General features: G+C 36.9%; 1 protein-coding gene and 1 long non-coding RNA gene across 2 annotated transcripts; one reads left to right on the top strand and one right to left on the bottom strand.

The window, feature by feature from the left end:
* The first annotated feature begins 2,623 nt into the window (after window positions 1–2,623).
* On the top strand, window positions 2,624–8,441 carry LOC126967190 (cytochrome b5-related protein-like). Its single transcript, XM_050811668.1, has 5 exons — window positions 2,624–3,224; window positions 4,438–4,841; window positions 5,601–5,789; window positions 6,039–6,269; window positions 6,811–8,441. Exons 1-5 carry the CDS (start codon window positions 2,970–2,972, stop codon window positions 7,094–7,096), a joined length of 1,365 nt encoding a protein of 454 aa, XP_050667625.1. The 5' UTR covers window positions 2,624–2,969; the 3' UTR covers window positions 7,097–8,441.
* Window positions 8,442–14,066: 5,625 nt separating this feature from the next.
* On the bottom strand, window positions 14,067–16,052 carry LOC126967271 (uncharacterized). Its single transcript, XR_007729952.1, has 2 exons — window positions 15,711–16,052; window positions 14,067–15,066 (listed from the first exon to the last, which is right to left on the bottom strand). It is a non-coding gene; the product is annotated as an uncharacterized LOC126967271 (long non-coding RNA).
* Window positions 16,053–16,917: the final 865 nt, after the last annotated feature.

Raw genomic sequence — 16,917 nt, 5'->3', positions numbered from 1 at the left:
TGGCTCTACTGTTCCAGCTGGAGTGTTTGGCGTTAAGATCGCCGCCCACTATGACTGCGGCCCCGTGGCCGAGTAATGCTTCTATATCTGTGTCTAATATTTGTTTGTTCGGCGGAAGATAAGCTGAAATAACAGTAATCGGCTGGTGATTCGCCATACTGATCCGGATGGCCTCAATGTTAGTGAGGACCGGAGGATCTATAGGTATACAGTGTAGAGACCTTTTAAAATAAATGAGGGTGCCGCCCATACGGGTGGTGCGATCATTCCTGACTAAGTTATAATTAGCGATACGCGAATCGCATATACGTGGTTTTAGAAATGTCTCTTGCACTAAGAATCGGTCTAATTGATGTTCGTGAGCGAACTCCTTCACCAAGTCTAGTTGAGGCTTAAGGCCTTGGGCGTTAAAATACGCTATACGGAGTGTATGTGGTTTAACCCGTCCGCTTACGTAATTAGGCATCGCGAATGTTTTTATACTTTCGCCCTATATCGGTGAGGGCATGGAATATTTTGGCGTTGTCTGCCATAACTTGCAGGAGCGACGGCGGGTCGTCCCGGCCAGCCTCGAGCCTGCTGGCCAGGGCTGTGATTTCATCTATGTTGAACAGCTCTGACAGTTCGAACATGAAGGCAAAGGCGCTGCCGCCTTGGTTACCTGTTGCCGCGGACGCGGGCGCCGGTGGCCTCGGTCGCGGGACCGACGCCGCCGGGCGGGACGCTAGCGGTGGCCGGAGGGGCGCGGGGGCCACGAGAGTGGCCTCTGTGGCAGCGTTGGCAGCCGGAGGAGACCTCGCCCAGGCGTTTACCTTCGGAGGCGGCGCAGGTTTGAAGGTCGGAGTGAACTCCACCTTCTCTGCTCTGCCTTGCGGCTGGCGGCGCCCTGGGTGACGCTTGTGTTTGGGTGCCTTGGGACACCCGCGATAGCTCGCGGGGTACCCCTTCTCCCCGCACAAGACGCAGGCCGGGGGCTCGGCGCATTGCGCTGGTGGAGGGCATTCCGGCGTGCCGTGTTTGCCGAGGCACTTCACACACCTCGGGGTGTGTTCGTATTTGCGTGCCAAGTACCCGTATAACTGGCATCTGTGACACTGACCAGGCCCGCCGCGGTTGCGAGGAGCTTCGGCCCGGATGCCCTGAAGGGAGCAAACCGATTTTATATTAAAAATTTTCTTTCCCTCTTGCGTGAGGCCGAGGACGACGAGAACCATGTTAAATGGTTGTTTGTTGGTGGTTCCGCGCATACGGTGCACCTCGTGTGCAGGGTAACCCTGCTCTTTGAGGTCCGACAGAATGTCGGCCTCGTCCAACTCTCTGGGGACGTTCCTAATAACGACCCTCAGACGTTTCTCCTCAGGCAGGGCGTACGTGTGGAAACCCACACTCAGCTCTCTAAGAAGAAATGTCAAGGCGCGGTGGTCCACTACCTCTTTGGTCTCTAATTTGATGAGAGATTGGTACGCCCTCGCCTGGAAGGAGAGCGTCTTCGGGATCCTATTTTTGATAACCAACCAGCGGCCTCGGTCTCCTATAAAAATAGGAGGCGGGCGCTTGGTCGGAGGTGGTACGCGGGCTTTAGCGGGCGCGGGCGTGCCATCAAGAGAAGGCGATTCGCGACCGCGCTTCTTCTTGCGACTGACGGTGATGAAGCCGTCAGCATCCGACGCGACACTCTCCGCTCTCGACGGTAGAGCGGTTTCCGGCTGGGCCGGTGAAGCACTGGAAGCCTGAGGGGCTTCCGTGCGGTCAGGACTGACCGCGGGGACCTTAGGGGTCGCCTGCGCGTCAAAGTACGCCTGAAGGACAGGCGGACGGGCTGATCGGGTGATCACTTTCCTTGGTTTGACCGAAGCTACGGAGCTTGCGTCGGAGTCATTACATAGTTCCATTTCGGATTCCCCGTCGGAACCCGAAACGTCAGATGACGAGTTATATTTTTTGGATTTCACTCTAAAAGCGGGATCCACTGTCTGATCTATTGTTTTTTTAATTAGCGGAGCGATCTTCTCCGAAAATAACCTATCTAAGAGAGCGCTGAAGAAGCTCTCGTCGGGAACCATTGGTGAAGCCATGGTTGTCATATTTAGTAACTAGGTTGTTAAAGTAAGTACCCTAGGAAGGCTTGGTGCGGGTAACTTGAGTGTAGACACCAGGAGAATATAAAGATGTTAGCAGTGATAGCGTAGATGAACAATAGATGCGTCACTAAAATAACAATAATAATGTGACACTCCCGGAGTTCAACTCGTATTTATTTTTTCATTTTTAGGTATAGTATAGATATAAAATAATATTTGTCCTAAATACAAAAGCTAACTATCGATAAATAAGTTTTCTCAAATTATATCTTTTACAATATCAACACATTGTTTATTTATTATTAATAAACCTTATCAATCAATGATTATTTTTTTACCAATGTAATTATATTTGGAATTCAAAAGTACTTACTTTTCACATATTTAACTTTTTTACCAAATTACTTACTTAGTTTTTCCTACATAACATTTAAATTTTACCCCAAAAGCGGTAAAGATTTGGTGCCTGGTCACACTGCACGGGCGGGTGAGGCGCGGGCGGGGAGGCATTTAGGACACAATATCGCGCTGCATACTAATGTGATTGAACACTCCTGGTTTGTTCTGTGTTCTGAGATCAAAGTCTAATATAACTATTAAACGAAGTTGCGGGTAACAGCTAGAAAAAAATAACAATAGTTAAAATAATATAAAAAATTACTAATTAAAATTAAATTAAATATTTATCATACACTTTGTCAAACAGTTCTAAAGATTTCGCTTGTCATTTTGACCCTGTGACCTTTGACCGATAACTTAATCTGGTTATATTACTAAATTAAGCTTATATTTATATAAAAATGAGATTATAATTCAGATCTCGTTATTGTGAATTCTTTCTAAGAAACAGTAGTTACTGGTGTTAATTCTGAACATGATATAAGAACCATGGCACCAAAAGAATCGGATTATTTGGAAATAGCACAGCAAAGGGCTATAGAAAAGAAAACTCATGTTAGTTTTCCGCAGTTAAAGTATCCATCATTGAGAGATGAAGGGTTACGAGATTCTATGCAATGGTTAACTGGAAAAGCTATAGATGATGGGGCAGAAGGTCTATGGAGAGTTCATGATAAACTATATGATCTAGATACATTTATTAATAAACATCCAGGAGGTAGTGAGTGGTTGCAACTGACAAAGGTAAGTGACACCAAATATTGTATCGTACACTTTCTTGGAAAGTTCCTGCGTATTAATATGATAAATGAACTGAAACTTCCTCATTATATCGAAAAATTTAACGCATAAACAATACGAAAATGTATTTCTAACGTTGTGGAGCAAACGGACAAAATGTATGTAAATTATTATTTAAATTGTTCTTTATTTCGTGTTTCTTTTTTGGCTATTGTATATTTTGTGAACTATGTGATAACCTTTGAAAATGTTGTGGTGTACCATTGAAACTGTACAGCGATCAAGTAAGAATCTTCGAGAAAATATGCACAATGTTTAATAATCTCTCTTCTTGAAGCCGGTGAAATAAGTAGATTTGCTATTTTTTACAAACTTGCATGAAATATGGTGTACATCGATTTTTGATTTAAATTCTAAAATACCAATTACGTACCACTAATAAAAATGCCAGTAAGCTAAGTAAGGTTGGCTTACCCATTAACCGCCAAAACTTATGGCTAATTAAATGATTAAACGACTCGTTAATTAGATGTGACACTAACGGTAAAATGTTTAAGAAATGCAATAATCGTCTTTTTTGATATTCAAAAAAAAATCGTATAGGTACCGTCCATGTCACCACGGTGCCCTGGCATCTGTTAATATGAACTATGTATATTATTAATGTGCCGTAACGGTATGTAATTGCAAACAGTTTTAAATACGTCTCGTAAAATATTAAAGAATATACTACCTAAAGTTGCTGTTGTTAAAGGGCAATGGAGAGGGCTTTGCTCGGAGTTTCCCTGCGAGATCGAATCAGAAATGAGGAGATCCGTAGGAGAACCAAAGCTACCGACATAGTCTTAGTGATTGCGAAACTGAAATGGCAGTGGGCGGCAGGGCACATAATTCGACGGACAGCTGGCCGTTGGGGCAGTAAAGTCCTCAAATGGCGACTACGTACCGGAAGACGCAGTGCTGGTAGGCGCTGCTCTCATCCTGGACCGACGATCTGGTCCAGGATGAGAGCAGCGCAGGACCGATCGTCGTGGAAATCTCTGGGGGAAGACTTTATCCAGCAGTGGACGTCTTACGGCTGATGATACCTAAAGTGTTTTCAAGTGATTAATAAATCATAGATTGCACGTCATTTTACCCACAGCTCAATATTGAGAAAAAAAAGAAAAGAATAAAAACATCTTCAAATACAATAATAACTCACAAAACATTCCAGGGAACGGATATAACCGAAGCTTTCGAGGTACATCATTTGAACCCAAGCACTGTGAAAGTACTAGAGAAGTTTTATAAAAGAGATGCTAAAACACCTAGAAACTCTCCATTCACATTTAAAGATGACGGTTTCTATCGAACCTTAAAGAATAAAGTTTGGGAAGAAATTCAAAAGATCCCAAATAAGGAAAGTATTCGGACTTCCTTTATTTGCGATAGTCTTCTGTTCACTTGTCTAGTTAGTTCAACAATAACTTGTTGGGCCAAGGACTATTGGATTGTAATGTTATCTTATATTGTAGCATCAGTCAGTATGGCTTGGGTAATGGTTGCTGCACACAATTATATACACAAGAGAACCAATTGGAGAATGTACCTTTTTAATATTGGATTGTGGTCGTACAGGTATATCAATTTTTAAAATTATTTGCAATTTTATTAAATAAACAGGTCTGCTGAGATTTTTCGTTCGTTCTTCTCAGGTCATACGGAAGGTAAGTTTTGAATGAAAGAATTTGAAATTGATTTAAAAAAAAGAGTCCAGTATTGGAACGGCTGTTTTGCAAATATTTTCTGAAATAGTCTTAAAAAATATCTACTTTCTTTCACCCAACATCAAAACGCTGAAACTATCTTCTCTCTGTGGTGTAAATAGGTCAATATGATATACTTTTTTATGGAACAACTTTCTCATGTTTTATCGCCCTGGAATCACCACGCACATATACTCCAAAGTTTGGTTATTCGGTTGTATGTCCTTGAAAGTTACTTGCGTAAATTTAAAAGTCAAATTCAAATTCAAATATTTTCATTCAAAATAGAATACGAAATCAAAAAGAATTGAAGTCAAAAACTTTTACCCATTCGGAAATTAATGCCTCAGAACTGAGAGGAAAGGGCGCAAGAAACTTAGCGCGCATGTTTTTTTTTAATAAAATTTAAATACAGTAAAATTTATAATTTAAATAACCTGATGATGGTCCATGCATTCTCAATATGTGGTGTATTCATGGATTGTAGTATCAAATCAGCCTTTTATTATAAAAGCCAATTGCTCTGCAAAGATTTGCTGACTTATATTTCAACCCCGTAGCAAATAATATTGAAAAAGTTTGAGATTTTAGATTGATTTTGATAATAACTGGATAAATTTATTCATAACAGAGACTTCCGAGTTTCCCACGCGTTATCACATCACCTGTTCGCAAATACGTTAATGGATTTAGAAGTGAGTGGATTTGAACCAATTGTATTCTGGAATCCAAGAAAGGAGCAACCTTTTTACGCCAAATACTCAGTAGTCTTAGAGCAGATATTATTCCCGTTTATGTTCATCATGAACTTCTTAAAAAGGTAAGATTCAGCATTAAGCATTCATTTAAAAACTAAGGATAGTCTAAAATCTATTCTGATCTAAGTTAAATAATTTACTTATGATTGTATAGGTAAAGTATTAACCTCCTCCATCCACTCCATGTCACCTGGTAGGTGGAATTAAACCTATATCAAATATCATTTAAATAAAATAACTAACTAAAATTCGCATCGATAGCAAAAATATCCTCCTTTTTTAAGTTGGTTAAGAATTAAAACTGTTTCCAGATTTAGCCGCAACTTTACGCATCCTGGCTTCTTCACCCAACATTACCGGTGGCACGATGGTTTGGGATTCCTATTACCAGTATGGATGTATATAACAGGAGGCGCTACATTTTATGACACTTTGACTATGTGGCTCTGGATCAATTGTTCAGCTAGTTTTGTATTCTTTACGATTGCTTCAAATGCTGCTCATCATCACCCAAACATATTTAAAGATGGCGATGAAGTCAGGTATTGTAAATGTGCCTTAAATTTATTTAACATTGTATTCGATGATCTCGTTGCTGTAGAAATTTTAGGACATCTGTTAGGAAAAGTTTTGGCAGTCATATCTTGATGTAACCTGAGACCGAAACAAAAAGATCGAAGGATCTCCTAGGCAACCGTTTTGTGAAGCGAAAGATGAGTGTGGTAGTGAAATAGTAATCGTGATGAAAGACCCGCACCCTTTCACTTAATAAATTCTGGAAGCTTTCTTTTAACTGCTAGCTTTTATCTCATCTCTTGTTAGTAGTCGATATTTTTCATCCGTCGTTAGTAGTCGATATAACAAACTCATTGATAAATAAACTGCATTTTATTTATAAATCACCTAGGTATTTATTTTGTTAGGGATATCTTTACCCTTATAAATTACAAAAAGATACCAAATTTCGACTGATTTCGATTATCCTAACAGATTGTAATCTATTGTATTTTGGAATACAAGAAAGGACCATTTTAGGCTATAGTTCAGTTTCGTATAATTAGTATTGTTATTTTATTTTTTTAGTGATGTAAACCCTGATTGGGGAATGCATGAAGTAGAAGCAGTGATGGACAGAAGGGATATAAATGGAAGTCATTTTAGAGTGATGACCTTCTTTGGTCACCATGCACTGCATCATCTCTTCCCAATCCTGGACCACGCCGTTCTTGAACATCTGTACCCCTTGTTCTTGGAAAACTGTGAGAAGTATCGAGCTAATTTTCGTACAACATCACAATTTGACATGATCATCGGCCAAATACAAATGACATTGAAAACACGCCCAACGTTATTGTCTGAAAGGAAATAATTTCTTGTTGAAATATTGGAAGAGCATCATTTAATAATTATTGAAATCATAAAGTATCAAGTGTTTAATTTTTACATTTTCTTTTAATTTTATCTACTCCGTGCTGCGCTTTAAATAAAATATAATACTCCAATTATTTTTCATTACACAACTATGATCAAACAAATATAAAAATAGTGTTTTGGTGTACGTGATTAGAGTATCAAAAATTTAAATTGGCATTAATATTAGATTGGTTTTGAAGGAGGTACGGATCCCTTATGAATCATATGGATAAAAAAATGCAAGCCAGACAAAGAATCCTTACACGATCACTTAATTAAATCTGACATCGGAATATGCATTTACAGCAAAGATATACATTTAAAGGCATAAAAGGCATAAAAGGCATTCGCTGAAGGTCATTCATGCTTACGCTCCGACTTTGACACACACAGATGAGGAGATGGAGGAAATGTATAATAATATCTCAATAGCCATTCTCAATTCAATGACCCATTTTAACGTTACCATGGGAGAGAGACGCCAACCTAAAACTGGGCAAACATAGCGGCGATGAGTTGAGAGCGCCCGAGGTCAGATGCTGGCTGACTTCATGCACAAGGAGGATCTTTATATGACGAACTCATTCTTAATGAAACCAGAACAACGTATATGCACTTGGATCAGCCCCGATGGTGCCACCAAAAATGAGATTGACTTCATTGAGTCGACCAAAAGACAGATATTCAATGATGTTTCTGTGATCAACTCAGTGAAAGCGGCGAGTGATCACCGCATAGTAAAAGGCACATTGAATATCAATACAAAACTGGAGTGGTTGACTGGTGAAGTATACGCTCCGACCTGCACCCATCTGGTTGGGTGCAGGTGCAAAACCCGGAAAACTTTCAACTCGAATTGCAAAACCACTTCGAATGCCTCGGTGACTGCGTTGACGTGGACGAGTTTAATAGCAGGTTCGTGGAACCTGTTAAAAAGACCGGGTCTAAGTTCTTCAATGCAAGCCATTCAAAAAATACCGGAAAGATCTCAGACTCTACACTCAAATTGTTGTATCTAAGACGATGGTAATGATGTAATGTCAAATGGCCCTTCAGTTCAAATGATGACTCGCCACATACACTGCCATAACACAGATTGTTTGAAGGCGGCCATAGAGCGTAACAATAGCTCCAAAGTATTCGCACAAGATTTGTCTATTGGGCAGCTAAATCCCTTACGGCCACTATCCCAAGAAATCGCCAAAGTAGCGCATTATTGAAACTATTTCTTGACCGTTTATATGAAGCTTATATATTTTTATATAAAATAAATAAATAAATCAACGCAATATAGATGAAAATTCATTTTTTCTTTACATTTCTATTTTTTATAGACAGTGCGAAACAAAATTACCAAACCACCACAAATTTCAATTGGAGCAATGCTAATCATTTAGTTTTGTTAGTTTTGTATAGAAAATTATATTAAGTTTGTAATAAATGAAAAATGGTTGTAATTCTGATTTAAAACTGTGGTGATCTTAAGCGAGAGAGGTAACCTTGCTTTGCTTGATTCGCCAAGGGCATTGACTCGGTCACCAGCTTTAACAGCGACAACATAATGACAAAATGAATAGTTTTACATGGCTACAACATACATTGACATTTTGATTTTCATTAAAAAAATAAAATAAAAATAAGTTATCATTCAGAGTATAAGACCAAAATCTGATAATATCTGGAAATATTAATTTCAGCTTCGCTAAATTACTTTCCCGAGAGAGCGCCCGTTCGCTACTTATGATTCAAAATATTATTACTTACTGCAATCTACTTTAAACGGTTTGCAAGGACCACTGAACCGGAAATTGAATGTGATGGTGTCTCCAAACTAATTTGCTAATATTTTAGTGACTTTTACAAAGTAACTTACTAATTTGAAGATGTTTTACTTCCTAAATTTTATTACGTTACAATAGCTGTTCAATTTCAATTCTGTTAAGTTTATGTTTAAAATAATGTTCCTGGGTACATTTTACATACCAACTAATAAACTTTAAATAAAATTAAGAAAGTAATCATTAAGGGAGTTTATGTAGGTACCTAGATAATAAAAAATACATCATTACCAGATCCTTGTTCATTGCAATTCAAATTATGATAGATTTTGGTCAATGACGTTCTATATTTTTTTTCCGTTATTTAAACCTGCAATCAGTCCTCAAGACTATAATCAGGTGAGTTGCAAGAGGTTGAGGTTTGGCGAGGTAGAGCCACTGCCCCATCTCCTATCCTAAGTAGCACATCGGCTCTCTTGAGTCTTCTAATCGGATTTTGCTGCAAGTGCATACTGGATAGCGGGTTTGAGTGAGTTGTCAAACGAGCCTTATAGTTGATTGAGTATCGTTTTACTTCGTCAAAAATGGTAGAGGTTTCCAGATACTCATGGATTTCCGAGTTTCGAGAGGACCAAGGCGCCGATGAAAGTTACTGTTTTGAGTTACTGTTTTGATTATACTGTTTTGAGCTCTCTGGAGGCACATAATGTTGGATTTGCTGGCTGTCGACCACAGTTGGGTTCCATATGTCCAGTTCGGATTTATTATGGAGCAATATACCCTAAGTTTGTTAGATAGGGATAAGGAAACGTTCTATATGCATATAGACAAAGCATTCGCAGTCTGCCAGCGGAACGGCAATAGTTTGCTTAAAGTTTCCTAGTCGTGTTTCAACTGTGTGTCAATCACCAAGCCCAAGTGTGCCATAATACCTACCAAATCAAAATTATTTTTTATTTTATTCTGTGAAGACACATCCACCATTGTAAAAGCGGAGACTCCCACCGATCTGCAAAAACACTCAGGATATTGTTGGAGCTGCTGCGGATTCGAGCGAGCAATAAAAACAATGAACCTGCTTTTTAAACTTCTAGTGAAGTCAATGTACAGATGAAACAGATTTATGATCAGTCTACCGGTTGATATAAATATTGATCTATTTGCTACTAGTTAAACGACAGCAAAGAGATCTCTAGCACAATATCACTTTGAACAGTCTCAATCGCATTCTAAAAACATCATAAAAATGTTCCTCTTTAGTTAATATTTTCATTTATTTGTCCAAGAAATTGAAAACATACAAGCAAAATTTTTAAAACACATCAACTATCGCGCACAACACAATTATGTGGACTACCTGTGTCTTGCAGGTTTCATAATATGATGACACTTCAGGACAGGCGCAAGGTTCTAGATTTCTCTTTCCTTCATAACATAGTTCATGGTAGGATCGACAGTACAGCGCTAACTGAACTATTCATACAATTACGAGTGCCGTCAGTTCGCACTAGACACACGTCTCTATTCCAAGTCCCGCTGAGTCACACTAATTATTATGAAAATTCGGTAATCTGTCGCACTCTATGCAACTATAATAAGCAATTCAACAGTACTGAACTTTTCAATAACAGTAAAGGCTGCTTTAAAAGGTGTAAAATAAAAATCTAAAGGAAGGTTAAAATTAGAGTTATTCACAAACACACACACACACACACACTCACCAAACATCACACGCACAAATATCATGTCTTATTACAAATATTGTAAATCCGTTATTAGATGTAAGTCCTACAAAATAGTATTATTATAACCTAATTTAAGTTCTGTGGATTTTGTGATGTTTTAAATAAATAAATAAGTAAATAAATTAGTGAGTATCTTTTTTTTTTAAAGTGAAAAGCAACATCGATGTGATTTGAAAGTCGATGAAATGAAAAAGCGAGACAGTAAAAAGAGAGATACACATAAATTAGTAAGATTGCATGGGAGAAAATGAGATAGGAAGCAATATACTAATATTAGTACCAGGCGATCATAATTGAAGAAGAGATTTTCTTATGTATGACGCGAGTATACCTTACTATATTCTGACGTCATGCGTTGAACGTATTATAACATAGACTCCAGAAGAATATGGTACCGGTGACAATAATGTCTTTCACAGTGGTTGAAATGCAACATATGGATGGCAATGGACTTCATAATATGTAGTTTAGAGGTTTAATGTAAACTTCGCATCTATTTAATGAAATCCTTAACCTTGTGGATATCAGAATCTAAAACAAAATGTTTTATATTATGAAACCTTGAAAAATCGTACATTGGTAGAGATCGACAGTACAAAAAGATTGAATAATAAATATTTCAATTTGATATAACATCAAGACTATTATGATAGTAACAATCAGAACAGATAAATTGCACTCGGACATTTCACGTAGATTAATGTTAAAATTGAAGCCAAAAGGTACCTATATAAATTCCCGTGATTTACTTATTCCCAGATCCACTTACTAAGTTACACCTTCATCACGCTTGCCACCCTGGCAATTAACATTGAGCCTCCCCGAATTTAGCAAAACTCATAAAATTATATGGGAATATTTAATTTTTATACAATTTTAAGAGTTTTTTTTATATTTGATGCAATTTCTCTTAAACGTTAGAGAATTTTTATACTCAATAATGTTAAAAAACTGATCCCAATAATTTAAAGTGAAATTTACACAAACTTCATATAACCTTGATATTCATTCAAAAAAAATTAAATTGATAAGGATTAATATTGTGGTATCAATATAACTACAACTTGAATCCATCCGTATATAAAAGAGAACGTATGTTTGTATGTTCCCTAATAACTCCTAAACTATTCGACCGATCTCAACGAAATCTTTTGTAATAGATTCGTTGAAGCTCAAGGAAGGTTTTCAAATATAATTTATATGGCAAAACAACGTTTGCCAGGTCAGCTAATTTGAAATAATAATTTAAACAGTAGCTATATGGCTTAGGAATTATAGTGAGGCCAGATACCATCGCAGACTTATTTCTAAGCAATCATGAGTACTAATATTTAATACTATTTCATATGTCGTCGATAGTTTTCGCAGCGTGCTCTAAATAATGACTTTAAGGCAACAATTTGATACCTTTACAATTTTTTTTTTGGTAATATAATGTAATCTATGTTACTCGGTAAACATATAGATAGCTTTCTAATGGTGAAACAACTTTTAAAAATCGGTTTTTGAGTTAAGTCGTAACAAACAAACACAACATCTTTATTTGAATGTTTCTGGACTGGCAATTCGTAAGTTTGAAATATTTTGTTAAAACACGGTGTTCGAATTAATTGAACACTCCTAGAGTAGGTTCACAAGGCTACAATTTAGTTTGTGTGATTTTCAATTGTTTTGTCATGGCATCGCTTTGATAATTGTGTAGCGGTTCCGTGTTCTTATATATTGTAAGCTACAATGTCGGGGACCCAGTGCTCTGTTAACGGCTGGCTCACTTGCTGGCGTTGCGTAGAGACGTCGCTGTATTGTGTGTCTTCTACCGCATTTATTACGGAAAGTGTTCAAAAGAGCTGCTTCACCTGATTCCCGCCGCCGAATTCCACCTTCGCCCATCTGGATGTGTGGCGGTCCTCCACAGTGCGGTTTTCAAGGAGCTTCTTCCACGAACTACAAAGCTGTGGAATGAGCTAACTTGTGCGGTATTTCCGCGCTAAAAAAAAGCACAGATCTATCCTTAACATTAGGCGAAGAGAGAAGCAGCGAAGTTAATAATACACTTACCAATGAGCGCCATTTTTAAACTACTGAAACAATACACAATACTTTTCATAATATAATATGTATGACATCAGCATTTCCTAATATACAACCCAATTTCGTACACGATTCTGAAACAATACGTCCGATAGAAATACAAAGCGTAGATCGGTTTAGGATAACAAACTAAATAAATGAGTGCGGGTTGTGTAACAAAACGCTTCTGTCCAATGTCTCGAATTGTTTCGAAGAAAACACAATTCGTAATGAAATAAATCTGAAAATAAAAGTAAAATACTGGATTGTTATTGGAATTGTACTTATTTTATTTATTTTTATGATAATAAGGGACGAGACGAGCAGGACGTTCAGCTGATGGTAATTGAAACGCCATGCCCATTACAATGCAGTGCCGCTCAGGATCTCAAAAAATCCAAAAATTCTGAGCGACACTACAAATGCGCTCGTCACCTTGAGACATAAGATGTTAAGCCTCATTTGCCCAGTAATTTCACTAGCTACGGCGCCCTTCAGACCGAAACACAGTAATGCTTACACATTACTGCTTCACGGCAGAAATAGGCGCCGTTGTGGTACCTATAATCTAGCCTTAAAGTACTTTATTAAATATTGTTAATAATGAACAATAACTGTTTTTCCCTATATTGTTAATATAAGTCGACTGCATTCGTAATACTTAGACTACGTATTGGTCAATCAATTTAGTCAGCTTAGGTTTATCCCTTAGACTGAGGATTGGTCTCCGCTGCGCTCCAACTAGATACCGCACAGCCATAGCTTTTTATTACTGCAACTATTAGATTATACGTGGCATCTTTCAAATTTTGTAACATACCTGCTCTTCGTGTTATTTTACATTGAAATTAATAAAATACGAAATACTTACTGATGATATGTGATCCCAGTGTCTTTCTAATTTCTTGTAGTATTATTTTTACAAAGTTTTACAACGCAACCCCGACATTATAGTTTCAATGCGGCCACTAAGCACTAAACTTAAAATTATATCCTATTATTACAGAACGAGATACCGTAAAACGGGGTGAATGGGGACGAAACTAGATTTTAGATGACATTTTCTCTGATTTCTTTCTATAAAACCTATGTTATTTATATTTAAAAACTTGAGTTAAAACTATCTCTATTAGATAAAATGTAGAAAGAACTTAAAAAATTTACGAATTACTCATGATAGCTTAAAATGTTGCCCATCCCTATTTAAACTCTTAGAGGGGTTAATAGGGATCAGCTATGGGACAATAGAAAAAAACAGTCAGGGTTGTCACGGCTAAGTCAAATATTACCATTATTTTGCACAGTCGGGTAAAGGTTAAATAATACAAATGAATTCAAAAATATAAAATCACTGTAATAATCAACATTATAGAAGTATTAAAATCTTTTTTTAATCAACATACTATACTTAAAGTATTATAATTAACATATCAATTATTATATTAAGTATAAATAAGAGGCCAGGTTATCACCTATAAAAATTTTAGATCCAATTTTATCACTGAAATACGGCATTGCAATAGTTCAAACCCAGTCCTGGAAAATATTACCATCGAACGAGCCGGAAGGTGTGCAGTTGTACCTACAATATTTATGTCCATTTTGCCGCCACGTATCGTACATATTTTGCAATTTATATACAACATATGGGGGTAGAAGAGTGCCGTCAGCTGCAGAAGTCATCATAAGAGATGTGGAACCCTTTGTATGGTTCATTACCCTTTCAGGGTATTTGACTGTTCTCTTAACCAGCACTCTGACGTCCTGGGTCATCGCTGAGGTTGGTCTCATCGTAATTATCAATGTTAGCAGGTGGTGTGCCTCGAAGAGACGTTTCAAGTTTTCTAAAATATTCATCGATGGTTTCTGGTGAAACAGCTGCTCTTGCTCTCTTTGTATTTTGACTGAGTCTTTTGCTAATTTTATTTTTATGCCTTTTAAGAAAACATGACATAAAATCAGGACCTGGCTAATTATTTTTGAACCTTTTGATATCAACTCCCATTTTATCCAGGTATCCTTTTATCAGCAATCTAAAATCAATGGGTTCTAGAGGATATCCCCATTCTGAACATACATTTACGTACTCTACTAAGTACGCTTCTTCAGCCCGGCTTAGGGCAGTTTGGCCTCCTTGTTTTTCATGACACGGGTGTTGTGCCGATGCAGGACTGATTTCGGTATATCGTATTTCCGTGAAACATCTTTAAAGGAAAGGTTAGAGCTATTGTACTCGTGTAGTGCTATTTCTATTACAGAATCGTCATATTTTTTATAATTTGTGTTTCGACTAGTTTGGTAATCACGCGGCGTTGTCCAAAAATAGATGTTATCTGAAAAAAGAAAGAGATTTAATGATAGAATTGCACTTATTTCTTATTATTGTTCAACAAATATAAACTCGTTTGTCTACCTATTGCATTAAAAATATATTATAACTAACCAAATTCACATGGAATCACAATAGTACCAGCAAACTTATCTGGTGATTAAGTCGGAAGGTGGGCATCGGAACTTCTTAATGGAACCATGTAACTATCCAAGCTGAGCTTAGGCTTATTAGAATTATCATAACACATGCTCTTCCTATATATCCACATCTTAAGTAACGATTTCTTTGAATTGTAAAGCTGTTGTACCCCCTCATAATTACTACTCGTCATAATTTATTTTTTACTTTTTAGTTATCATGTATTAATAATCTTTGCATGTTTAAAGCCGATATTTAATTTTGTAACTATTTATATGATAAAAAACAAGAACATTGTGGTGACAGCCCTGTCCCTATTGACCCTTCTACATTCCCATTGAGTCACTAAGCTCGTCACTATTAACCAAATATGGCGTCCCTATTAGACTTACTAACCATCCCTATACACCCCATTCGGCGTTCCTATTCACCTCAAATTTCGAAAAAAAGTATCTCCACCCACTTTTAACCGTTAAATTTACAAATAAGCGCTTAAATTGTACTCACCCTTTATGTAACGTCTCTAGAAATAACTAATATACCGTAATAAAACTAAACTAGCTCAAATAGTTCTAAAAAAATATATTTATCTCGAAAGTTTAGAACCACAAAAAAACACCGGTAACAGAGCAACAACTTCAGTAGTGAATCTTACGCCGAATTGCTTGACTTCATGTTAAACAAATGCTGCCAACCTAGAGAGTATATATTCTACTACGATTTTCTTCCAAAAAGTATGTAGTAATCTATGGTAAGCAAATTAATTTCTCGTCTCAGGTTCAATTTTGATTTTATCCCTATTCACCCCTGGATCCCTAATCACCCCGTTTTACGGTACTTTTAAGTAAATTAACTTAGTTAAGCTGCACATAAGATTCTTATGTTTCGTTATTTTTTCACTATATTAAAATATATGTTAAAAATAAGTTCTATTTTATAAAATATCACGACGTCACACAAATCGCCCAACAAAGACCAGCGCTGGCTTTCAAACCATGCATGCATGCTGTTTGCATGTTTGTTTATTGTTTTGTCTCTTTCTTAAAATATTTTTCTTTTATATTTACGTGTATCATACGTTTCAAATAAACATTTTTTGATTTGTCTTGATACATTGTTTGAGTCTAATACAAGATCTAAAAAACACTAAAAAAAAAGACTTAAATATTTATTGAAAGTTGGTTCTTGCTACAACTAGACCATCTGAAAATAACGTATTGCACATTTTCTGTTGCGACTGAATGTAGGAATAAATTATATTAAATAATGAAAGGAAATTCCAAGTTACAAAATTTATTTTTTACCCATTGCAAATATAAATTTTCACTACAATTCATTCGATCGTGTTTTGACAGGCGCTTAGAGCTGGCTCCGGTGGAAAGTTTTCAATCCCACTGGGGGATTATTATATTATCTCGCGATGTCGACTTTTGAAATATTCATTGCATAAATATTTTATCAAATATACTGGTTATTTTAATAAGGGAAACTGATAAAAATAATCCGTTAGTTTCAAAGTATAAATTGTTTATGACTATGGAAATGTCCATGAAATTTCAAAGATCTGTTTAGTTTGTTTTACTCACTTGTGTCAAGTTGTTGTCCAGTTTAGAGTCAGTTGAGAACATAGCCTTACATACGCCATTTCAGAATGCGCGGAAACCAATTTCCAAAAAGGCTACTTCAATCAAAACATATACATTCACTCTGATAG

This window comes from Leptidea sinapis, chromosome 12 (assembly GCF_905404315.1).
Source record: "Leptidea sinapis chromosome 12, ilLepSina1.1, whole genome shotgun sequence".
Taxonomy (NCBI): Eukaryota; Metazoa; Arthropoda; class Insecta; order Lepidoptera; family Pieridae; genus Leptidea; species Leptidea sinapis.
This window is presented reverse-complemented; position numbering and strand designations above follow the sequence as displayed.

What these genes read in the sequence shown, in the direction of transcription:
- LOC126967190 (XM_050811668.1), top strand. Translation starts at nt 2,970, where the DNA reads ATGGCACCAAAAGAATCGGATTATTTGGAAATAGCACAGCAAAGGGCT. An exon ending in ATTGGATTGTGGTCGTACAG is followed by an intron (nt 4,842 to 5,600) that starts GTATATCAATTT and finishes TATTCATAACAG; the next exon opens with AGACTTCCGAGTTTCCCACG. An exon ending in AAAGATGGCGATGAAGTCAG is followed by an intron (nt 6,270 to 6,810) that starts GTATTGTAAATG and finishes TTATTTTTTTAG; the next exon opens with TGATGTAAACCCTGATTGGG.